Here is a 26,581-nt window from a genome sequence, read left to right as displayed (position 1 = left end):
TTTCAGACATTTCAGCTGAAGGCTGTCAGATGAAAACCGATCCGATTCGACCAATCAGATGAAAGCAGCGTTTCAGCTCCGCCCATAAGTCCGAATTAAATATTGAAGCCATAAACCGAAAGGATCAATACATACACGGACCAACTGTCTTGTCCATGTTGTCTCACTTGATTGAATCCTCTTCTTGAGACTTGAGTCTCTGACCTTCTGTAAGCCCCGCCTTGTTCACACAATGATTGACGTGGCGCGAGGGCGGGGACACGTGATCGGCTCGGAATGCATTTTCAATGTGCACATTGAGTTTTGCTACATTCATTGCGGGACACCGAATGAAAATGCAATCGTAAGTGTCTTGACTGTGAGTGTTAATGCAATTAAGAAAAATAGCATTTAAATGATCATTTTGCCACAGTTTTTGCTTTAACATGTTAGACATATCTAATCATTTCTGTAATACATTTTCATTTTAATTTTGCAACTTATAAAGCGTTAAAATTAATATTCATTTTACATATTAAAACTGGTGTAGGAAATGGCAAATGAAAATTATGTAATTTAATTTTCATTTTCATTTTGCACCAAACGTTGCACAAATGTATTGGAAAATGTAAATGTAAATACAGAAATGCATTGCCATTTTAAATATTGCATTGTCATTTTGCATATTACATCCCAAATTGAATAATGCTACCCATATGCTTCCATACCGCGGCGGAGTAACCCAGTACCTTTGTGATTCTTCATAGACATAAACAGAGAGAAGTAGTTCCGGCTACGATGTTCTTCCGCAAGACGCAAGCAGTTCTGTTTATTAACCGCTAGAGTGTCAAAAGTTCCCTACTGCAGCTTTAAGGGGAGCAACAGAATCTATAGAAATGGAGCAGGAATTAAAAAAACCTCCACCACCTCTTCCGTGTTTAATTTGTTGAAGGCAGGAATATCCACAGAGTTTGCATGATAGTACTCTGAAAATAAACTGCCAGTGGACAGCTGAATAAAATGGGAATAACTTGCAGGCTGAGAGCATGTGGGGGTGGGGGAATCGCAAACAATTTCAAACACAATTGACAAATGGTCTGAAAAGGCAGCATCAGTCACTCTCAGGTTTGTTGTGGGGAAAGCCATATGACACCAGATCCAATGTGTCTCTCAAATTATGAGTAGGACTGGAAACAAATTGTGACAGATTTAATGATTTAATGATTCAATGAGGGATAAAAGCTCTTTCACCACCGGTTTAGATGGACAGCAAATGTGAATATTAAAGTCTCCTAGAATCAACAGTCTCTCTATCAACGAGACACCAATATTAGCAAGGTATAGATGAGATATAGAATTGTTGAAGTCCTTGTTGAATTTCGGAGGCCTGTAAACCAGTGCACATAATACAGGACCCCCTATGTTGACTCTCATTAACCGTAGGGCTGCACGATATTGTGAAAAAATGACATTGCGATATTTTATTTTTCTGCGATTATATATTGCGATTATTTTTTCTTACAAACAAAAATGGGGTGAGCACACTTATATTCTCATTTTAAATGATTTAAACATCGACACCATCGTGTCAATTGATTAATATGCGCGAGGGAGAGAGAGCAAGACAGGCTCGTGTTGTTTGAAGACGACTCGGTCTCTCTCGCTCTCTCTCAATTCAATTCATATTGCTTTATTGGCATGACATACAAAGGTACATATTGCCAAAGCATTGTAGATAGCAAAATAGAAATGTTAAAAGCAGTAGCAACACCACCACCATGCAACACAGCTGCTCATTGGTTTCTCGCTAGTTTGGTCATGGTCATAATGTATATAATGAAAAAATCTGAAGATTGTTATGAAAATGAAAAAAATAAAAATCTGACATGAAAATCTGTCTATGAAAACATGAACACATGATTAGGAAAGGTTAGATAATGATTATGATGAAGCAATGTTATTAATAAAAGAGCAAGAAATATCTGCCTGAGGTGAAGAGTATAGGCTACCAATAAACGGGAGCTAATTCTATGACGCATCCTATGATAAATCAGATAACTACGATACATATTAGACGTAACATTACAACTTGTATCAGCACAATAGGATGCTAAGTTATGCGTTAAATGTTTTAAAATCCATTTCAACATCAACACAAATACATTAAACACAATTTTATTTTTCACCTTAATTAAAACAAATTCTGGTAACACTTCACGCTCAGGATAACATTATTAATACAACTGGTTGTGCTTTTTGGATAGGGGTGTGCCATTCAGGGGCGGACTGGGACCAAAAAGTGGCCCTGGACTTTCTGGCCCACAGCAGCCCACCACATCATAACGCAAACGCCCCTGTTTTGATGTCATTTATTAATTTAATATTTAAAGGGACAGTAAGTAGGAATTACTCCCATCTAGTGGTGAAATTGTATTTTGCATTCAAACTAATTTTGCTCTCCAGCGCCTCGCTTTTTCAAATGCGCGTTGCATCTACGGTAGGCGATATGTACCAAAAAGCTTTGACGGGATGTCTTCTAATAGCACTTCGTCGAGTTTTCCTTCAGGTGAACAGGTGTGTTATTTCAAACAAACAGCAACATGACCATAAACAAACGAATGTTACAGTATGAATTACTGACTGTGGAAAACATGAAATATTGTAATTAGTAGTTATGTCTTCTTTATTCGTTATATTTTCTGAATAATGTGCATTGTTAGATATAAAAAAAAATATTGTAATATAGACTGTAACACTGACTTACCTGTCAAGAAGAAAACTGGCCACTTCAGCGTCTCTTTTGTTATCCAGCATTAGCTCTTTCCACCTAGAAAAAGCTTCCCCGACATTAACTCTTGTTTTCTGTAATCTATGGTCACGTTTCCTTTTATGTTCTATTTTTGACTGTTTTGGCGACAATGTTTTCTTCTCCTGTGGCGCGGCATATGTATGGTCCATAATAAGAATGCAATCCAGACTTTTAAACTTGCCGGTGCAGTTTCAAGCGCCTCTCACTGCTCTGCACCTGCGTTTCTGGCTCTGACCGAAAACGCGTTGTGGAAACGCGTTGGCTTAGTACTTTTTGTCCCTCTCTGCTATTATAGTTTTGCAAGATGGCGGAACTACATGGAAGCCTCCGTCGACCTACCCGTCCCATGTATATAAAGATAATAAATTCTTCATTTTACGAGGATTAGTTTAAACATTGGCATAGGTATTTGTACACCATTGAGGGCATATTTATGAATAAAAATATTGATTTTAGATAATAAAATACCTAAAAAGTTACTTATTGTCCCTTTAAGTAAACAGTTTGGGGATTTTAACCAATAGGGCAACTGATCCACCGTTGAAAAAAAAGAACAGCAGCTGTTCATTTAGCGACTCCTAGTGAGGGATACATGCTCATCAAGACACAAACATTCTTCTAGAACTCACTCTTTGCATTCAGTTAGCAGATCCATAGGAATTATGCATGAAATAGAAGTTTATAAACTCAAACGACAGCTTTATGTGCTTTACAGTTCAAGTCACACAACATTTGCAACGTTTCTGAAATGCTGCTCGCACTTGTTTATAAATATTGCTGATTCAAGCGTTTTAAACAATTCTCGCGCGTTCTGAGCTTTTCGCACTGCAAGCAGCATTTCAGACAATGCGCGTACAGAGAATGAATTCATCTTTCGCGTATCGTAACTTCTGAATGAACACATACACACACAATTATATCAAAATAATTGTCTCTGCAAGTATTCTCGTAAACACAGTCGGTTATGTTTTAAGTGAACGTATACAGTGGCCTGCTGCTCAGACAAATTCGCTGTACAGGACAAATCTGTCTCTCTTTCTGTTTTTTTTTTTAGACGACGTGAAAAGGGGCGTGTTTCAAGATACACAATGGAGTAGACCAAACTAAACAGGGAGGGAGGGCAAAACACTCATCCAAACAAATGCTTCATTACCACCGGCTTTGGTTGCAATACTCTTATCGCATATGTTGCACTTTGCTGACTCGGCATCCACTTTTATAAAGTGTAGCCACACTTTAGACCTCTTTGTCATTGTAAAACGGAAACGTTTTGAGAAAAAACAACTACACTTGTGTTGTGTGACTACGAGTATCTTCAGAAATGCTCCCCGTCACGTGGTGGTGGACAGCCAATACTGGTGAATGTAGGTCCTTACATGCACATATGCTACAAGCTCACACAGACACAGCCGCTTGGCTTTTGGAACCGAACTTTGGCACCGAAAGATAAATAATTTTTCGATACTCATAGTATCGAAGTTTTTCATTCGATACCATAAAGGCATCGAAGTTCGGTACCCAGCCCTACATGATACACTGCCATTTTTCATGGAAGGGCAAAGCCGTCCACCTGAAAACATTGTAACGATTGCTGGAACTGATGGCTGCTGCAGCCTCTATCTGCTGCCTTGCCTTGCTGCATATGAGGCTTCTGTAACTATGGTTACAAAGTTAGGTCCCACTACAAGCAAGGAGACCTGGGACAGAGCGCCTTGTCATAATGCGCTCATGTCTCAAAGTGCTGCGTCTGACACCCTGATTTGCCACAGCTATGTTCGAACAGGGTGACTGTGGGCAGAGTAGGCAGACAAATAGTGGTTACCATGGCATCTCTGTCAGGCTGGGGAGGCCTCTATGATATGAACAACAGTTGGTAGCTGGTGGACAAGCGACCAGAAGCGCAGACATATAAACTGCTTCGGAATGGAAGCTGTTCACTTGTCTCTGCAGGAATTTCTCTAATTTTTGGTAGACTATTAAATTCTGACCCGTACTGACAAAACATCTGTGGTGGTGTACATCAGTCACCAGGTAGGAGCTCACTGGCATGCCCTGCAAAGCCTGGCACACCGCCACCTTTTTTGAGCGGATCAGACATTCCTCTCAATTCGAGCAGTGCATGTACTGGATAAGGATGCTCTGCTGCTGATGCCGCCAAAATGGCCCAACCAGCCATGATTCCCAGAGTTGGTAAACCTATTGTCTGCATCCCCACCCCACCCTTCAAATCAGCTGAATCAAGTAACTAAAAAGTGCTGCCTTCTCTCTTTGCCAAACTTGAATCTAGGTGTTTCAACAAGGTCCGGTAGCCGACCTAAGGGAACATGCTGCTATGCATTTGCTTGCTTGCTGCATGTGCATAGTCTATACTGTATCAGCTCTCTTTGAGGTGGGACCAGCATGGTTTTCACACAAAGGGGTTTTATACTTAACCCCATATGTAATGTCGAGAGTCCAACTTGATAAGGGAACGTCTTCGGTTACTCAATGTAACCGTGGTTCCTTGTGAGGAGGGACATTACATAAACTGCCATGTGGTAAACTCCTTCAGAACCACAATGACTTTGTGAAAAAATTTTGTCAACGTTCTTGCCAGTCAGGCGAATGCTTGAATGCTATTAGATATTGCAGAGCAATAGATTGATTCAATCAGGTTTCAGCATTTCAGAGGAAAAGAGTTTTTCCACACGTACGTAACTCATTCCCTCCTCTTAGGGAACGACATTTATGTTGAGTAACTGGAGCGATACAGTAATAGCAATGCATTTGTCCATATTAGGTATTTCTTGCAGCGTCATCCGTTCTATTACTTTTGTGATACATATTTAGAGTTTCTGCACAAGAGCACCCTCTGGTGTCTGATGCACCAAGCCAAGAAAACAAAACCAATTGAACCATGGGCTAACTGTATTGTTGCATCCCTAATACACATATAAACATTTATTTTTCAATATATGTATTGTATTAAATAGTGCAGTGGCAGTAACTGTACAGTGAAATGCTAACCTGTGTTCAGACTCCAGTTGGCTTGATGTGTTTGTTGTGAAATTGGCAGGCTTGGGAGGGTTACTTAAAAAAGTTACTAATTTACTTCATCAAAAAAAGTATTCAGTAACGTAATCCAAGTACCACAATATGAAAGTAATGTAACTGATTACTTTTGGATCACTTCTGGATTACTTCAAGGTCAAATATTATTTTTTTTAAACAACAACATTTATTAATTAAGAATTTCACAGCCCTGAATAAATATATGTAAAGGACTATACAGACATCTAATGCATGGTATTGGTATTACAGATTATTTTGTTTTATTTTGAAGAAAATATAAGTAAGAATTTTAAGGAAATGTTTCTTCAACAGGGAAATAGAGAATACAAATTCATTTTTTTTTCAATGAAAATATAATAAGAACAATTTTTAGACAATGGAAAATGTTTCTTCAAAAGAAAAATAGATTAGCAGCAGTGATTCAATCTGCGTCTGAGGAGATTGTAGACAGCTGTTATTTGCGCATGCACCAGCGGGTGGCACACGTGACTCGCGTGAGTCATTAATCAGGCTGCGCTTTATATACTGTTATTATGCCAAAATACTGATTTATTTAGTTTTAAATGAAACCATTGTAATCCTGAAAGTATTCCCCCTTTTTTTCAAAATGTAACTATAATCTGATTACCATGTTTTTTGACATAACTGTAACGGATTACAGTTACTGGATTTTTGTATCCTGATTACGTAACGCCGTTACATGTATTCCGTTACTCCCCAACCCTGGAAATTGGTCAGTGAATGTAAATGTCATGGGACATGTGTCTGTAGCCCCTTTCACACTGCGATTCCGGAAAATACATGGGTAAAGTGTTCCGGCAATTGTTCCCGGGTCGCTAGATTTTGCACTTTCACACTGCCAGTGATTTACCCGGGATATGTGCGTGCTTTCACACACAACCCGTAAAGATCCCGTAACGACACGTGACATCTGGGCATGATGTGTAATGTACAAGTCGAAAATGCTAGGCACGTTATACTTTCACTGAAGCAAGAGAACGATCTCGGCTTCAGCGCGGAAAGCGAGGAACTAACTGATCTCTGCTTCATTACAGTTTGCACATATTTTTTGTTGCAAACGTTGATCTTCCTTTAAAACAGCTGGTAAAAGAGTCGCGTGATCTTGTACGTCATCACTACAACATGCCATTGGATCTGGCTTTTGTTCACACAGCGCTCGGTCCTGGGACTGAACCCAGCAATGTTACTAGGTCCCCGACCCGGGTTCAATGCCGGAATCAATCCCGGGACGTGTTTGCTTTCACACAGAAGGCGACCCGGCAATGTTCCTGCAATTTGCCGGGTCCGACGTGCAGTGTGAAAGGGGCTTGTGGTATTGTTTAAAGTTTTGAAAGAAGCATTTAAATGTACTCATAATTTAAAGTTTTATAATCCTTTGATTAAAATATAAAGGAATCCTTTATATTTCCTTGAACAGTGTTTTGTCATTTGATGTAACTGAGCAGTTCCTCTCTTTCAGATGTGTTTATATTATAGAATGGAGGACTGTGATGTTTCAGACCAGTTACCCATGATTCTTAACCCACATGTGTATTTATGAGCTGTTTTTGTCTCTCACAGGCTGTGGAGAATCTGTGTTCGTATAAAGTATCACCTGTGTTATACAAGCAGCTGCGTCAAGTGTGTGAAGATCACGTTCAAGCTCAGATCCATCAGTTCAGAGAATATCCTTCATCAGTAATGGGACATTTGTGTGTCCATGTATGATGATTGTGCGTTTCAGATAACGCTTGTTTTGCTGATGTCTGTGTCAGTAGATCCTCACTAGAGGGTGCTGTGACACACAGATCACACTGAAGCAGCCCTTAACAATGTCGCACAGAGTCACTGGACAGCCTGTCATTCCTGAAGAGGATGAACCGCTGCTGGCAGGACCACTGCAGTCAAACGGTACATGACACTCTCCTTGTGTGTGTCTCTTAACATGTCTATGATGAAATGAATGTGTGTGTTGCATCTCATCTCCTTCAGATCATGATCCGCAGCATTTTCCTCTTCCTGGACCGAACATACATCCTCCAGAATTCACTGCTGCCATCCATCTGGTGAGCTGACCAATCAGACAGTGATGCGGTATTATCTTAATCACAATGAAATGCTATTAAAGTTTTATTAATATTGATTATAATAGTTTATTATTATTATTTAATATAAAGTAGTTTATTAATATTTGGGGAAAAAATTATTATTATTATTTTTTTTTACCTGTTAACTGTTTATCTGTTTTTTTTAAACAAAGGACAGAACTCTTTTTGTAATTGTAGATTTCTGAGGGTGCACTCTTGTCATAAATTAATCTATTACTTTTCCTACATAATTTTTAACAAAAAATATTGGTAAAATATATATTTGGGAGTCTTCCAACGATATATAGTTTGTCAAGATTAGATTAGATTTGATTGTAATATAGCATAGTCAACGTATGCGTCCCGTATACGGGACGGGGTGACAGTTAACAGGTTTAAATAAGTCAATAATATTTTTATTAAAGGAATAGTTTTCTCAAAAATTTAAATTTACTGAAAATGTCCTCGACTTCAGGCCATCAAAGATGTAGATGAATTTGATTCTTGCTCACCAATGCATACTCTGTAGTGAGTGGATGCCATTAGAACGAGTCCAAACAGCTGATAAAAAAAATCACAATAATAGTCCACACAACTCCAGTCCATCATTGAACGTCTTCCAAAAAGCTGTGTGTTTCTAGGAAACAAATTCATCAAGACATTTTTAACTTTAAACCGAGGCCATAATCCATAAAAATGCTTCCTCCAGTGAAAAGGTAATCTTGTCTGAATCAGGAGAGAAATCTACACAGATCAATCACCATTTAGAAGCCCAAACAATCCAAAACAGTTCTAAACAATATGTGGATGGATTTTGATGTGCGGGGACAACAGGGGATGGACTTTTCAAGGGAGGAAGCATTATTTTTGATTATGGTCCTGTATTTCAGCAGGAAGATGTTAATTGATGGACTGGAGTTACGTGGATTACGTATGGTTTATTTTTGCTTTGCTGTTTGACTCTCATTCTAATGTCACGCATTCACTAAAGGGGATCTACTGGTCAGTTACATCAGTGATGTAACACTTTAGTTACAAGGGGAAGCTTTAAAGGGCAATTGTGGCCTAAGGGTTAGAGAATCGGACTTGTAACTCAAAGGTCACATGTTGGACAACCCTCAATTGCTCCCTGGGCGCTGCCCACTGCTCCGGCTGGGTGTTCATGGTGTATGTGTATGTGTGTGTGTGTGTGTGTGTGTTACCTACTCACTGCTGTGTGTGTGCACTTGGATGGGTTAAATGCAGAGCACCAATTCCGAGTATGGATTACCATATTTGACTTTCACTTCCTTTCACTTTTTTCACTTTAATTGTAGTTGACTGTAATAACCCTGAGCTGGTGTTGCTATAGTAACACACTCATGTTGTCAGGGACACGGGGCTGGAGTTGTTCCGAACGCACATTGTGAGCGACGGTGCCGTTCAAAGACGGACAGTGGAGGGAATCCTGGAGCAGATTGAGCGTGAGCGTAACGGAGAGACGGTGGACCGCAGTCTGCTGAGAAGCTTACTGGGCATGCTCTCAGACCTGCAGGTGATTGCATAGAAACACTGATGATGTCAGCTTCCTGTCAGGTTCTGGAAGTGTCTTTTAATAATGTGTGTTGGTGTGTGTTGTCAGGTGTATAAAGACTCATTCGAGCAGAGGTTTTTATCAGAGACGAACCGTCTGTACGCAGCTGAGGGTCAGAGGCTCATGCAGGAGAGAGATGTGAGAGCATTTCTACTTCATTCACATATTGACGCTCTCCATGTGTGTGTTTTCACTTGTGATCATGTCCTTCATGTAGGTTCCTGAGTACCTTCATCATGTGGCGCGGCGTCTAGAGGAAGAGAATGACCGTGTCATCAGTTATTTAGATCAGAGCACACAGTAAGTCTCTCTTGTACCTGGATCTGATGTTCCTCACTCATGATCCTGTTGATCAGTCTCAGATCTGTCCACCTTTATACCTTTGATAATCTTTATTCCTTCTGTGAAACGCAAGTTGAAGTTTGAAAATCTGTCATTGACTTAAAGGAGACTTTCCCATTCTGGGATTTGTGTGTTGATAAAAATAAATAAATAATAATAGTCAATTAAAACATAAAAATATGAAGTAATTTTTTATAAAAGCAGTGAAATAAAACGCTAAAATCAAATAATTATAAAAAAAATAATAAAAAAAAATAATAATAATAAAAAATTATATATATTTATATATATATATAAAAAGGATTTTTTAAAATGAATTAAATGATTAAAATGTTAAATAAATCATTTTAAAATAAAATTGGTCTTTAAAGGTGCCATAGAATGCAAAATCGCTTTTATAAGGTGTTTTGAGCAGAGTTGTGTAGCTGCAGTGTGTGAAAATAACCAGCCTATAATGGTAAAAAATCAACCCACTCGTTGTTTTATAATCCAAATAAATCATAAACAGTCTCTCCACACAAGTAGTTTGAGAATTCTCACTACTATGATGTCATACATACAGACGGTTGGTCTGGGAACGCCGCCGGGAATGCCCCGTCACGTGATGTGAATTTAGCCAGTGGGGGAAAACATTGCCTTGTCGCCAATTGAAATACACTGGACAATCATGCAGAAGAGTTGTCGTTTTCTCTACCTCCAATAAACTAACAAATTATGAATTGAAGTTCTACATCGTTCCTAATAAACATAAAGAGCCAGAAAGGATGACAAAATGGCTACAAGCAATAAGTTGTGAGGATGATCAAGGGAATTTGTGGAAATCCCAAGACTAAGCATGTGTATGTGTGCAGTTAGCAGATCATCACAGTAGACTACGTTAACATTGTGTTCATTATAACATTATCAAAACTGTGTAAGGTTGTTTCAGAAAGTGGCATGCATATATAATTAGCCTTATAATTTTACCTGAAGCAAAACTATGTAACGTTAGTGTCGAACATAAACTCTGCTAAGAGGTGTAACGTTAGTCTACGTGATACCACTAGAAAAGGCCAAGGATTTCCTTATACCCACTTAAAAAAGCGTGAGGATATGTTACAACTTAGTTTTGTGTCAGAACTTTTACACTTTCATTCATTAATTCACCCCGTCTGTGTTTGCGAAGCGACACGGATAGAATCGCGGAATCCAGTCAAAAATGCAACTGGCTACATAAAGCAGAATGTCACGAAATTTGGCCATTTTTGAATGAATACATCTACAGAAATGTAGAATGAATCAAATATCAATATGGACTAGTGTATATGAATATTAAAGTTAAAAGAGACTACAGCTGTGCTACGTGTCTCTGGGAATGAGCGCTCAATATGTGCATTTTTGTCATTCAAATTCACACGATGTTCGCTGTGTTTTCCCCCCATGCGACTCCGCCCTCACCACGCCCCCAACTATGACTAGATGCCGAATGTATGTATACTCTGGGAATGTCCGCCCATTTGCGAGGCTCTCTGCCCTATTAGCATATACAGAGCCCTGAGTGAGAAGCAGCGGTCCGCCCTTACTGTTCTCTTGCTGTAGCTGCTGGAAATACAGTGTCAGCGCCAAAGAGCTAAATGTGTTGTGTGTTGGAATGCACCAACAATCATAGGTGTCTCCTTAGACTGCTGTGGACACAAGTGGTTAGCTTTCATTTTTGAAGGATCTATCCCGGGAAAAAAGGAAAAGGGCCTATACGTTTGTGCTAACATTTTATGACGTACTGCCTCACAAACGAGGGTCAGTTCAGTGCTGGAGTTGTGCAAACATTGCACATTACACACATAAGCTGATTGATATATAAATCCATCTCTATTATTTCATGTGAATTATTATACATCCGTCTGTCTGTCTGTCCATAATTTTCAATCTCTGTTGTTGTGCTGTTTGTTAGTGCTGCTGTTTCCTGCAGGAAATGAACATCTGTTCTATAATTTTTCCTCTAACACCTGACTGTGTCTGACAGGAAGCCACTCATTGCCACAGTGGAGAAGCAGCTTTTGGGCGAACACATGAATGCCATTCTACAGAAAGGTCTGGATTATGAGTACAAATCAGAGACTCAAGAAAAATCATAAAACACGCACAAAGCTGATGTGTGTATGTATATGCGAACTGCTTCTCCTCAGGTCTGTGGATGCTACTTGATGAGAACCGTGTTTGTGAGCTGACGCTGCTCTATGAGCTCTTAAGTAAAGTCAAAGGAGGGCTGATGACACTGCTGCAGGCCTGGAGAGACTACATTAAGGTACACGCACATCAAACCTCAGGGTTATTATTGTTTACTATAACTAAAACCATAAAGCAAACAATCTCATTGCTTGATAGCAAATTAACGTTAACTGAAATAATATGAAAGCATTTTATTTTAGCTTGATGTCAATCCAATATTTCTCGTTCTTTTTTAGTAACGTACTAAAACAGCTAAAATAAAACTTTTAATAAAAATAATAACTTCATAAGCATATTCAAAAACCTAATAAAAATGGGGAAAAAAATGAATCCAAATTGATTACCATTAAAATGAAAAAACAAAACCATGCAAAATATTATTAAACCTGGCAATAGTACCTTAGCTATACTAAAATAACACTACATCTGGCAGAGTTTTGGAGGAGAGATCGTGAGTTCTCCAGAGAAGGATAAAGAGTTGGTTCAGGAGCTTCTGGACTTCAAGGACAAGATGGACCACGTGACCCAGCGCTGCTTCCAGAGGAACGAAACTTTCATCAATGCCATGAAGGAAGCCTTCGAGAGCTTTATCAACAAGAGACCCAACAAACCTGCTGAGCTCATTGGTGAGTGACAACACCACACCAGACTATCACTTTAATTCTGCTCACCAAGGCTTCATTTATTTGATCAAAAATACAGTGAAAGCAGTAATATTGTGATATATTATTACAAATTAAAAATTGTTTTCTAGGTGAATATATTGTAAAATGTAACTTATCCCTGTGTTCAAAGCTGGATTTTCAGCATCATTACTCTAGTTTTCATTATGCCTCAGAAATCATTCTAATATGCTGATTTGCTGCTCAAGAAACATTTCTGATTTTATATATATATATATATATATATATATATATATATATATATATATATATATATACAGTATTGTTCAAAATAATAGCAGTACAATGTGACTAACCAGAATAATCAAGGTTTTTCGTATATTTTTTTATTGCTACGTGGCAAACAAGTTACCAGTAGGTTCAGTAGATTCTCAGAAAACAAATGAGACCCAGCATTCATGATATGCACGCTCTTAAGGCTGTGCAATTGGGCAATTAGTTGAATTAGTTGAAAGGGATGTGTTCAAAAAAATAGCAGTGTGGCATTCAATCACTGAGGTCATCAATTTTGTGAAGAAACAGGTGTGAATCAGGTGGCCCCTATTTAAGGATGAAGCCAACACTTGTTGAACATGCATTTGAAAGCTGAGGAAAATGGGTCGTTCAAGACATTGTTCAGTAGAACAGCGTACTTTGATTAAAAAGTTGATTAGAGAGGGGAAAACCTATAAAGAGGTGCAAAAAATGATAGGCTGTTCAGCTAAAATGATCTCCAATGCCTTAAAATGGAGAGCAAAACCAGAGAGACGTGGAAGAAAACGGAAGACCACCATCAAAATGGATAGAAGAATAACCAGAATGGCAAAGGCTCAGCCAATGATCACCTCCAGGATGATCAAAGACAGTCTGGAGTTACCTGTAAGTACTGTGACAGTTAGAAGACGTCTGTGTGAAGCTAATCTATTTTCAAGAATCCCCCGCAAAGTCCCTCTGTTAAAAAAAAGGCATATGCAGAAGAGGTTACAATTTGCCAAAGAACACATCAACTGGCCTAAAGAGAAATGGAGGAACATTTTGTGGACTGATGAGAGTAAAATTGTTCTTTTTGGGTCCAAGGGCCACAGGCAGTTTGTGAGACGACCCCCAAACTCTGAATTCAAGCCACAGTACACAGTGAAGACAGTGAAGCATGGAGGTGCAAGCATCATGATATGGGCATGTTTCTCCTACTATGGTGTTGGGCCTATTTATCGCATACCAGGGATCATGGATCAGTTTGCATATGTTAAAATACTTGAAGAGGTCATGTTGCCCTATGCTGAAGAGGACATGCCCTTGAAATGGTTGTTTCAACAAGACAATGACCCAAAACACACTAGTAAACGGGCAAAGTCTTGGTTCCAAACCAACAAAATTAATGTTATGGAGTGGCCAGCCCAATCTCCAGACCTTAATCCAATTGAGAACTTGTGGGGTGATATCAAAAATGCTGTTTCTGAAGCAAAACCAAGAAATGTGAATGAATTGTGGAATGTTGTTAAAGAATCATGGAGTGGAATAACAGCTGAGAGGTGCCACAAGTTGGTTGACTCCATGCCACACAGATGTCAAGCAGTTTTAAAAAACTGTGGTCATACAACTAAATATTAGTTTAGTGATTCACAGGATTGCTAAATCCCAGAAAAAAATTTTTTTGTACAAAATATTTTTGAGTTTGTACAGTCAAAGGTAGACACTGCTATTTTTTTGAACACACCCCTTTCAACTAATTGCCCAATTGCACAGCCTTAAGAGCGTGCATATCATGAATGCTGGGTCTTGTTTGTTTTCTGACAATCTACTGAACCTACTGGTAACTTGTTTGCCACGTAGCAATAAAAAATATACTAAAAACCTTGATTATTCTGGTTAGTCACATTGTACTGCTATTATTTTGAACAATACTGTATATATATATATATATATATATATTTGTATTTATATATGTGTGTGTGTGTGTCTATGTCTGTATATGTATGTATATACACAGATCAGGCATAACATTATGACCACTAACAGTGAATAACACTGATTATCTCTTCATCATGGCACCTGTTAGTGGGTGGGATGTAGGCAGCAAGTGAACATTTTGTCTTCCAAGTTGATGTGTTGAAAGCAGGAAAAATGTGCAAGCAGAAGGATTTGTGCTAGTTTGAGAAGGGTCAAATTGTGATGGTCAGACTGGTTTAGAGCATCTCCAAAACTGCAAGTCTTGTGGGGTGTTACCGGTCTGCAGTGGTCAGTATCTATCAACAGTGGTCCAAGGAAAGAACAGTGGTGAACTGGCAACAGGGTCAAGGCTCACTGATGCACATGGGGAGCGAAGGCTGGTCTGTGTGGTCCAGTCCAACAGACAAGCTACAGTAGCTCAGATTTCTCAAGAAGTCAATGCTGGTTCTGATGGAAGGGTGCCAGAATGTGCAGTGCATCGCAATTTGTTGCGAATGGGGCTGCATAGACTAACCATTGTTGGAGACCATGTACACCCTTTCATGGAAATGGTATTCCCTGTTGGCCTCTTTCAGGATAGTGTGCCTTGCCACAAAGCAAAAATGGGTCAGGAACGGTTTCAGGAGCACAACCATGAGTTTGAAGTGTTGACTTGGCCGCCAAACTCCCCACATCTCAATCCAATCAAGCATCTGTGGTAGTTATTTCAAACACTTGACTAAAGATATGAAGTGAGTTTGGAGTAAAAACGTTATTAAAGGGACACTGAGTAGGAATTACTCCCATCTAGTGGTGAAATTGTATTTTGCATTCAAACTAATTTTGCTCTCCAGCGCCTCGCTTTTTCAAATGCGCGTTGCATCTACGGTAGGCGATATGTACCAAAAAGTTTTGACAGGATGTATTCTAATAGCACTTCGTCGAGTTTTCCTTCAGGTGAACAGGTGTGTTATTTCAAACAAACTGCAACATGACCATAAACAAACGAATGTTACAGTATGAATTACTGACTGTGGAAAACATGAAATATTGTAATTAGTAGTTATGTCTAATTTATTCGTTATATTTTCTGAGTTATATGCATTGTTAGATATAAAAAAAATATTATAATATAGATTGTAACACTGACTTACCTGTCGAGAAGAAAACTGGCCACTTCAGCGTCTCTTTTGAAATCTTTATCCAGCATTAGCTCTTTCCACCTAGAAAAAGCTTCCCCGACATTAACTCTTGTTTTCTGTAATCTACGGTCACGTTTCCTTTTACGTTCTATTTTTGACTGTTTTGGCGACAATGTTTTCTTCTCCTGTGGCGCGGCATATGTATGGTCCATAATAAGAATGCAATCCAGACTTTTAAACTTGCCGGTGCAGTTTCAAGCGCCTCTCACTGCTCTGCACCTGCGTTTCTGGCTCTGACCGAAAACGCGCTGTGGAAACGCGTTGGCTTAGTACTTTTTGTCCCTCTCTGCTATTATAGTTTTGCAAGATGGCGGAACTACATGGAAGCCTCCGTCAACCTACCCGTCCCATGTATATAAAGATAATAAATTCTTCATTTACAAGGATTAGTTTAAACATTGGCATAGGTATTTGTACACCATTGAGGGCATATTTATGAATAAAAATATTGATTTTAGATAATAAAATACCTAAAAAGTTACTTATTGTGCCTTTAAATGTGGTATTTTGATGTGCTCTCAGATGGAGCAGCTTTTACTATACAGAGACGTTTTTCACTGAGAAGATATGCAAACAGCAGTCATTATCGCAGATGATTTAAACGATTTCAAAATCCTACTATTATATCATCTGTGATTTATGAACGCAATTTTGTATAGCTTGTCAGAGAACTACAGTTCTGTGTAGTAAATGCTGCTCCAACAGAAGGCAGGTGATGGAGATTTACTACTGATCACAGAACTTCTTTACTGACAAAATGTGCATGACAGTCGCGATTAATAGCATTCAGTTAATCGTGCAACCCTGATCTGTGGGAAATACTAAACAAACAAGCCCGATCCATAGAGGCCTCCCCTTGCAACTTTTAGGACTTAAAGGATCTTCTGCTTACATCTTGGTGCCAGATACCACAGCACACCTTCAGGGGTCTGGTGGAGTCCATACTAGACAGGTCAGGGCTGTTTTGGCACCAAAAAGGGGACCAACACATTATTAGGAAGATGGTCTTAATGTTATGCCTGATCGATGTGTGTGTATTTCATACAGTTTATGTTTCAGGATTATTTGATGATCTTACTGTGTCTCCTCAGCTAAGTACGTGGATTCTAAACTGCGCGCTGGAAATAAGGAGGCCACAGAGGAGGAGCTGGAGAGGATTCTGGACAAGATCATGATCATCTTCCGATTCATCCATGGTAATCTGGAGCTCCAGCTTCAGTTTAAATGAAAGTTACACACAAATGAAGCTGAACTGTGCCGTGTGTGTTTGCTGCAGGAAAGGACGTTTTTGAGGCTTTTTATAAGAAGGATCTGGCCAAGCGTCTGCTGGTGGGCAAGAGCGCCTCGGTTGATGCTGAGAAGTCAATGCTGTCTAAACTCAAACATGGTTTGTTCTCAATCGGACTTCTCATTGGTCGTCAGACGGTTGCTGTGGAAACTCCACTGATCAGTTTCTTGGCAGTGAAGTCACATGGTCGTGTGAACAGGAAGTGACCACGCAGCTGTGGTTGAGTTGCTGTTTTGCCTAGATTTCAGTGTAATCAGACACATCCAGTAAAAACCCTAGTTAGTTTCATTGTGACTAGTGAAACTGGTGAACTACTGAAAAATGCAGTTTCTCATTTTTGTTGAATTGTACAGTTTTCTGAATGTTCACCCATCAGACTACAGTACTAAACAGTTAAACTAACTAAACCTAAAAAAAAAATCAGTAACTTAAATAAAGGTGTAATAAAATATAAACAAGTTAAATTTTATGGACTTTTTAAATGTAACTGCTAAAACTGATAAAGTAGATAAATAACTTTTTGCTAACGTTCCAGTTTAGTTATAAAATGTTATTCCAGAATGTGCAAAATATCAAGTTTTCAAAGTGTTTAAAAAGTATTTTTTCTGTGTAAGTGGTATTAGCGATATTTTGTCTGTGAAGTGACGTGTGTGTGTGTGTGTGTTGTAGAGTGTGGAGCAGCGTTCACCAGTAAACTAGAGGGCATGTTCAAAGACATGGAACTCTCCAAAGACATCATGATCCAGTTCAAACAGGTGTGTTTGCGCTTACATACTCCTTAACACACAAGGTGCGTCCTGAATGACGTTCTATGCACTGTGCACTTATACGCTATGTACATATGTGCTAGGCTATGTACTCAACTATGACATTTAAAGAGCAGTTTTTCTTATTTGATTTTTCAGTGTGAACACTCTACTCACACTATTTATACTACAAAAAAATCAAAGAATAGTACATATGTGAATTGGGATGCACCTACACGCTTCATTTTTATTAGCATTTTATTTTAACTTTGTTTTACATTCCTTTACAAAGTTTCATTATATATATATATATTTTTTTATTATTAACTAGTTGCTTATTATCATGCATATTACTAGCATATTAGCTGTTTATTATTATTTATAAAGAACATGCTTTATTCTGCATGTCCATATTTTAGTTCCCTTAATCCTAACCATAGCTAAAGTTAAGAACTACCTTTCTAACTATTAATAAGCAGTAAATTAGATGTTTGTTCAGAAAAAGACTTATTTAATAGTGAATATGTGTTCCCTGTTCTAGAGTGTTACCTATTTCAGTGGTTCTCAATTCCAGTTCTCGCGACCCCCTGCTCTGCACATTTTGCATGTATCTCTGATCACTTTATACGTGGTTCTATTTGACTGTAAGTGTCCCTGTGAAATGGACTTCACAGGATATTCTGCCATGATTCCAGTCCAAAAGGGAGTTTATATGTTCCATTCAAAGGGCATTAAATATAGTGCAAGACATGAATTTAAATTGTATTTAATGAAAAATTGAATACAATTTATCCAACAAAAACATTGGATCAAAGCAGGCCAGATGGGGCTAGAGGAGTGGTTATGAATAAAATAAATGTCTGGAGAGCGTCAGCACCACTGACTTTTTAAATAAGTCGATCTCAAAACTTACTTTCAGTCAGCAGCGAGTGTTTGAAATAACTTGATCCAATGTGGATTAAAATCACCATACAAGGGAGAAATATTTATAAGCGATGCAAAAGACTCTGCGCGCTATAGCCATTAACGTTACCATAGTAAACATGGTAAATGCGACCACTTGAAGAAATCAGACATCAGCTTCTTATTCACTATCACAATCATGTATTTATTTAGTACCAGATTTTATCTGTCATAAGTCTCGTCTGAAATATTGAAATGATTGTTCTTGTGACAACAAATAAACAGAAACAGACTTGACTGAATTTGCAGGCTATGTTCGTAACACTTTATTTCTGTGTGACTAATTTTCAACCCAGATAGATTAATTCATTATGATTAATGTATTATAGTGAAACATTGATGCTTTTGGATTTTAATATTTATTATATTAAATATTTAAACGCTTTTCTCATGTTAGTTTTGTGACTGTGCTAGTTCATGTGACTTCTTTCTTATTAGTTTTCTGATAACTTCTCTTTGTTGGTTAAATGATGGGGCTGCATGTCGTTGTTCCTGAGAGGTGTGTAAAGGGCAGGTTTTTGTGAAGCGCACAAGAGCTTCTGGCCCGACGGTGGAAATGCAGTGCTATTTTGGCCTCTGTGCTACAGGTCTGAGGCTATTAGCCCCGTCTGGCCCACTTAACCCTTGTGTGCTCATCATTTGGGAGTCAAACTCATGGTCTTAGTGCTCAAAAGTGACCGGACACCTGAAATGTAACTTTTCTTTTCTGCAGTAAAATCAATCTAATGTATTTTTGTTCAATAATATTTTTTATTTTTTCTTTTATAGACTAGGCCTTTAAAATATATTTTTTTTTAGGCAGATTAGCATCTTCTGGTGAGAGCAAAGAAAGAAAAATCTGTAATTTCATGGTGTAACCACTAGATGCCTGTATAGGAATTTATACTTATATATTTATTCCCTAGTTGTTGTTTTTTTCATAATTGTTTACTTTTATTAGGTTGTGGATTGAAATGTATATTAAGGCATTCTCAAAGACTACTTTTTGTCAAGGTTTATATATTTTTTTATGTTTTAAAAGTTGATTTGAAATGTCATATATTATTACTACAGTCAAACCTGAATACAGAAATCATTTTGTTATACAAAACATTAAAATCTATAAAAATTTAACAAAAATGAACAAGAATGCCTTATCAGAGCTAAATCCTTCTGTGCCTGATCTGATATTAACCTCTTTTCAGTTTTCTGACTCATTTTGGCTATATGGTTATAGAGACAACGATTAATTTGAGTGTTTATAGTTGTGTGTGTGTGTCTGTGATTGAGTGTGTGTGAGTGGATGTGTCTGTTTTGCACTCTTGATGTTTTAGAGTGTTACCCCTTCCTTGCTGTCCACTTTTTTACAAAATTGTGGTTGATTTATTGATTTTATTTCACATAGTTCCTGTTACAGGCACACCAGTTCATAGGGGGAGCTTTTCAAATCATGCCCTCAATTATTTGGTGTTTTCACATACCAAGTGCCATAAAAGTCACCAAGTCACGATTTTTAAATATTCAAAATGTAAAGCTATTTGGTGACCGAAGACTGCACAAGGAGCACTGGCCGGCATTAGCCCAACAGGGAGGGTAAAGAGAGGTGTGAACAATCACAGTCATTCATGGAGTTGTACAAAAGTCACTTTGCATTTCCTCTAGCTGTGTGCTTAGGGTCATTGTCCTATTTGAAGGTGAACCTTCTGCCTAGTCTGAAGTTCTGAATGCTCTGGACTAGGTTTTCATTTAGGCTATGTTTTTATTTTTCTTTGTTGAGCTTTCTTTTTACTCTGAGTCCCTCAGTCCCTGCTGCTGAAAAACACAGCATGTGCCTGGTTTCCTCAATACATATTGCTAGGAACTGAAGTTCGTCAGAAAAGAGAATCTTGTTCTCAAGAACAAGGTCCCTAGGTGTTTTTTTTTTTTTTCAGTGATGTTTATCCTTGTGTAACTTTCTATCATCTCCATATATGATCACGAAGCGCAGATAGAGTGGCCATCAGCTTCTTGGTCACCAGTGTAACAAAAGGCCCTTCTCCATCGATTGCTCAATTTGGCCAGGAAGCCAGCTCTAGGAAGAGTCCCTGTTATTTAAATCTTCTTCCATTAAGAATAATGAAGGCTACATGCTTTTGTGAACCTTCAATGAAGCAGATTTTTTTCTTAACTCTTAACACAATCCTGTTTTTGAGCTGTACATGCAGTTCTTGAACCTCAGGGCTTGATTTTTGCACTGAAAGACATCTTAATGAAAGTAACATCTACACGCAATAATGGAATGCTCCTAAGCTAAATTTCAATTTTCCAGACTTTTTTACCTTTTTATTTCTAATAAATGTGCAAAGTTTACAAAAATTTTTATTATATATATATATATATTAAAAAAAAAAAATATATATATATATATATATATATTTAATATATATATATATATATATTAAAATATATATATATATATATATATATATATATATATATATATATATTTTTTTTTTTTTATATATATATATATATATATATATATATATATATATACATTTTTCATTTCAGTTGATGTGAAAAAAGTAATTTAATATAAGTCAGCATTCCTTAGATAGATAGATAGATAGATAGATAGATAGATAGTAGTAACATTTTAACTGAGCATATCAGAACTTCCTGTGAGGTGTTGCAACTGTCAGGTTCAGTTTGAGCTCCTCACACGTGGTTTGATGTTTTCTCATGAGGTGTTAAGTGTGTTTTATTTGTGTGTCATTTGAAAGTCCTAATGCAGTGTGTGTGTTTGTGTGTGCAGTACATGCAGAACCAGAGTGATCCCAGCAACATCGAGCTGACCGTCAACATCCTGACAATGGGCTACTGGCCCTCATACACACCGACGAATGTCCATCTGCCTGCAGAGGTGTGTGTGTGTGTGTGGGTGGGGTGGATGTGTTTGTGATTGTGGATAATGTGGTGGACACACAACACCCTGTCTGATAGATGTGTGTGTGTGTGTGTGTATGTGTGTGAGAGTTTATGTGTGTTTGTGGCTAATGCAGCGGACACACAACACCCTGTCTGATGAGTGTGTGTGTGTGTGTGTTTCAGATGGTGAAACTTCAGGAAGTGTTTAAGCTATTCTATCTGGGGAAGCACAGCGGGCGTAAACTACAGTGGCAGCCCACACTGGGCCATGCAGTCCTGAGAACTGAGTTTAAAGAGGTGAATGCAGCCCATACACACACACTCAGTACAATAAAACCATCATATAGAGCCAATATAGTGACGCCTGAACACTGACAGACGAGACACAGCAGAAGTTCTGCATTCACCGAAGAACTTATGAAAAAAAGGCTAAATTATTAGATGAAAAGTCATAATTGATAAAAAAAACTAGTCCGTAATGAATAGAAAGTTCAAAATAACCCCATTTATGATCAGTTTATTGCATCACTGATAAATAAGTTTTTTTCTTACCCCAAATAATTAACATTTTGAATAGCTGAATATTTCAATTATTTAATAGTATATCAGTTTTGAGCAGCAAATCAAAATATTAGAATGATTTCTGAAGGATCATATGACACTGAAGACAGGATTAATGATGCTCAAAAATCAGCTTTGATCACAGATAAAGATTACATTTTACATGGATAACAACTATATTCAATTTGAATTATATTTCATAATATTTACTGTATTTGTGATCAAAGAAAAGCAGCCTTGAACGAGCATTGAGTGATACTGACTGTGTGTCTCTCCAGGGTAAGAAGGAGCTGCAGGTGTCTTTGTTTCAGACTCTCGTCCTGCTAATGTTTAATGAGTCTGACGAGTGCTCAGTGGAGGATATCCGTACGGCCACAGGCATCGGTACGTTCCCCTGCTCTGATATGTATGTATGTGTGTGTCAGCGGTCAGTAACACTTGTTTTTGTGTCTGTAAGCGTGATTCAGCAGCCAATAACACGTGTGTGTGTTTGTGTGTGTGTGTGTGTGTGTGTGTGTGTGTGTGTTTCATTGATCGTTAACACTCCTGTTATGTGTGTTTTAGTGGTCAGTAGCGCTTGTGTGTGTGTCAGCGGTCAGTAACATTTGTGTGGTGTGTGCATTAGCGATCAGTAACTCTTGTGTTGTATATGTATTGTGTCCTAGCATTCAGTAACACTTGTATGTGTTTTGTGTGTGTCAGCCATAAGTAACGTTTGGGTGATGTGTGCAATATCAGTCAGTAACGTGTGTGTGTGTGTCTGTCAGAGGATGGTGAGCTCAAGCGCACACTTCAGTCTCTGGCCTGTGGGAAAGCACGAGTGCTCAATAAAATTCCACGTGGGAAAGACGTGGAGGATGCCGACCGCTTCCACTTCAACAGCGACTTCACACACAAACTCTTCCGCATTAAAATCAACCAGATCCAGATGAAGGAGACGGTGAGTGTGTGACTGTGTTGCATCTGTCCAGCTTATTCTTTTGTAATTATGCTGGTAATGGCTGATGAATATGCAGATGAGCTGATGGTCATGTGATGGTCATGTGATTGTCAGGTGGAGGAGCAGGTGAGCACAACCGAGCGCGTGTTTCAGGATCGTCAGTATCAGATCGATGCAGCGGTGGTGAGGATCATGAAGATGAGGAAGACTCTGAGCCACAACCTGCTGGTTTCTGAACTTTACAACCAGCTCAAGTTCCCAGTCAAGGTGACACATGTGACACACATTCATCTGTTTACTCATCAACATCTACACTAATCAAACAGTCACTTGTATTTCTATAGCGCTTTATACAATACAGATTCATTCAACACAGCTTCACAGAAATAAACAGGCAAATAATAGTGTTAATGCTATAAAATTAATAAATTATAAAAAACTATTCAGTTTCAGCATTAATGCAGCTCTACTGAAAACAGTAGCGTCATTATTCATATCATGAATAATGTTCTATAAATATCGGCCCTGCAGGCCTGGAAACTCAGAAATTATTAAACTCTTGATAAATCACAGGAGTGTTTCACTTGACTTGATATATTATGATGAATACATAATTAAAGGATTTGAATGCATGAATTGTCTTCTTACGCACCTTATAATGCATTTTATGATGTCAAAGCACATTTATAATACATTATAATACTTACCTAACAAACACATGACAAGCAGCTAATTTCAAATGTAACACATGAATCTGTAAATATATGTATATATAAATAATGTGCATTAGGGCTGCATATGCAAGGGTGATAAGACCCTGTTGGGGGATATTCTGCGATAACAACTGGCTGGATGTGCATTATCCCGCTTATTACACAGCTACTTGCCACCTAAGAAAATAATTAGACATGAAATATTGATTTGAGTTAAGTTATTTGAAAGCAGAGCTTCCGTGGAGAAAGCATTTGCGAGTAAGTGTCAAATTCAAACTAAATGGACTTTTATGGTGCAGTCATACCACTTATTACACAACATTTCACTTTATAAATAATTAAGGCAATAAAATATATTGATTTACAATCTTACCACTTTGTTAGTTGTATCTTATAATCCATTACGATATATAAATCATGTATATATTATTATTTTTATTTAAAAATGAATGGTAACACTTTATAATAAGGTCAATTAGTTAAATGTATTAGTTAACATGAACTAAGCATGAACAATAATTCTGCAGCATTTAATGATCTTAGTTAATTTCAACATTTACAAATACATTATTAAATTCGAAATTTGTATATGTAAACATTAGTTAATGCAATGTGAACTTACATATACAGTGAACAACTGTATTTTCATTTACATTAACAAAGATTAATAAATACTGTAACAAAAAAAATCACTATATTCAGGTAGTGTAAACCAATTGTAGAAGACTCCCAAAACAATTTTAGGAATCTTAAAAAAAAAAAAAAAAAGCACAATAGTAAAAAAAAAAAGTAAAGTCTTACCATTTCATTTTTTGTAGTCTATTAAACATTTTCTCAGCTAGTAGATATAAGTGCTCTACTAAATAGATTTTACATCATTGGTCAGATGTGTGGTCATTTCCCATCATCCCATGTGTTGATGATTGGATCTCTCTCTGTGCAGCCGGCTGATCTGAAGAAGCGCATCGAGTCACTGATCGACCGTGATTATATGGAGCGCGACAAAGAAAACCCAAACCAGTACCACTATGTGGCATAGGAGCGGCTCTGAGGCCGTGATTCTTGACCTTTCACCCTCCTCACAAGGGCTTTTGAGCCGGACGGGACATGTGATGGCGTAAACCCCTTGTGACCCTACAACCGCTTTGCACTCTGGGATTGAGGATGATTTTAGCATGATTGTGAATGATTTTCACTTAAGATGCACTTTTCTTTGACTCTGTGTTCATTGTTTTTGAGTTTAGCGCGTATGACAAGCTTGTCTGCTATAGCATCACAAGTGTGTGTGCGTGTGTGTTTCTTCCTCCCTGATGCCAGAATCGTGTTGATGTGAGACATGTTATGAGTGACATTGACACTTTTGGCAGTTACCCACTCAGGCAATGGAAATAACACATACACAAGTGTAAGAGTGTGTGTGTGTGTGTGTGAGAGAGAGATCTGTCACTCATCACCTGTATTCTGTCAGATAAACAGTTTTGTAGAACAGAAGATTCTATTCTTTGTAATTGGGCAAAGATATGAAAGAATAAATCATATTTAAGATATAATGAGTGAACTGTATTACTTACTATTATTTCTTATTGTGTATGATCAAACTCATGAAAGAACAACGCCAGCTCATATTTTCTGCCCAAAATCGCACATTTTGAAAATAAATTATTATAAATTATTAATACATTATTCTGTGGTGGAAACAACCATTCATAGATTTCTGTTTCATTACATCAAAGGAACCAAGTTTTAAAGTAATTGCTATAAAACTTATGTTGCAATGTTTTCTATGTCTTAAGAGGGTCTTCAGTAACTTCATGCAAAAGATGGTTATTTATCTGTTGGGTTTAGTGGTAAAATATGAGCGTATTTCTGTTTTGTTGCTGTTCTTTATCTTCATGTTGAGGGAAGCCGTCTGTCTGGATTCCCCTCCCACAAACACTCTCTGACTAATGTGATTTCCTGCCTCATTCACGGAGTAATTCCTTAAAGAAACAAATTACAGCCCAAGAGCATGACACAGCAGACAGAGGCACACAGAAGCAAACACATGTGCTCACTGACCTTTAACCTGCGGTTGCTCTGAAATACTTCACCAGTGCATTCAATACTGACGGTTTATCTCCAGCTTTCATCAGAGCTTCCGTCGTGATCAGTTGCATGTATTGTAGGACGGTGTTGTGACTCACTCTGACTCATGGTGAGATCTAGTAGAGGAGTTGAGTTTGAGATGAGAAAGTGTGCCTGTAGTTTCTTGGAGAATGGCCAGTGCTCATCTGAGGTAAGAGGAGGTCAAACTACGGCTTTCTCTTGTCCCAGATGCTTCCTTAAATGCATGTACATTCATGCATTTGGCAGATGCTTTCATTTAAAGGGACTTACAATGGATTATAGATATATATTTTACTAGTTCATGCATTCCCTGAGAATCAAACCCATTACTTTGGTTTTGCGAGTACTAGGTTTGGCAACATACATAAAGATGTCACTTTAGAAAGTTTAGAATCATAACTATCTAATTTTACTGTTGAATGTATAAATATATAAATTATAAAATATTTAATAGACTTTTAATAAATTATATTGTGTAACATAAAATTAAGTTCCACAATTTTACATTTGAATAATAAATTATAAAATAATATTTG

General features: G+C 37.9%; 1 protein-coding gene across 1 annotated transcript in view; it reads left to right on the top strand.

The window, feature by feature from the left end:
• Window positions 1-25,489, top strand: part of cul4a (cullin 4A) — a 35,898-nt gene extending 10,409 nt beyond the window's left edge. The window contains exons 3-20 of the mRNA XM_026255528.1: window positions 7,421-7,524; window positions 7,681-7,750; window positions 7,832-7,905; window positions 9,298-9,460; window positions 9,548-9,637; window positions 9,717-9,799; window positions 11,844-11,911; window positions 12,007-12,125; window positions 12,483-12,675; window positions 16,934-17,038; window positions 17,119-17,229; window positions 17,800-17,885; window positions 21,613-21,720; window positions 21,909-22,022; window positions 22,565-22,670; window positions 23,054-23,226; window positions 23,341-23,493; window positions 24,883-25,489. Of these exons, the coding sequence (XP_026111313.1) occupies window positions 7,421-7,524; window positions 7,681-7,750; window positions 7,832-7,905; window positions 9,298-9,460; window positions 9,548-9,637; window positions 9,717-9,799; window positions 11,844-11,911; window positions 12,007-12,125; window positions 12,483-12,675; window positions 16,934-17,038; window positions 17,119-17,229; window positions 17,800-17,885; window positions 21,613-21,720; window positions 21,909-22,022; window positions 22,565-22,670; window positions 23,054-23,226; window positions 23,341-23,493; window positions 24,883-24,978 (2,016 nt within the window). The 3' untranslated portion in view covers window positions 24,979-25,489. The remainder of the gene's footprint in view (window positions 1-7,420; window positions 7,525-7,680; window positions 7,751-7,831; window positions 7,906-9,297; window positions 9,461-9,547; window positions 9,638-9,716; window positions 9,800-11,843; window positions 11,912-12,006; window positions 12,126-12,482; window positions 12,676-16,933; window positions 17,039-17,118; window positions 17,230-17,799; window positions 17,886-21,612; window positions 21,721-21,908; window positions 22,023-22,564; window positions 22,671-23,053; window positions 23,227-23,340; window positions 23,494-24,882) is intronic.
• The last annotated feature ends 1,092 nt before the right edge of the window (window positions 25,490-26,581 follow it).

Source organism: Carassius auratus, chromosome 1 (genome assembly GCF_003368295.1).
Source record: "Carassius auratus strain Wakin chromosome 1, ASM336829v1, whole genome shotgun sequence".
In the NCBI taxonomy this organism is placed as follows: Eukaryota; Metazoa; Chordata; class Actinopteri; order Cypriniformes; family Cyprinidae; genus Carassius; species Carassius auratus.
Note: the sequence above shows the minus strand (reverse complement) of the source record. Positions and strands in the feature narration are given on the sequence as shown.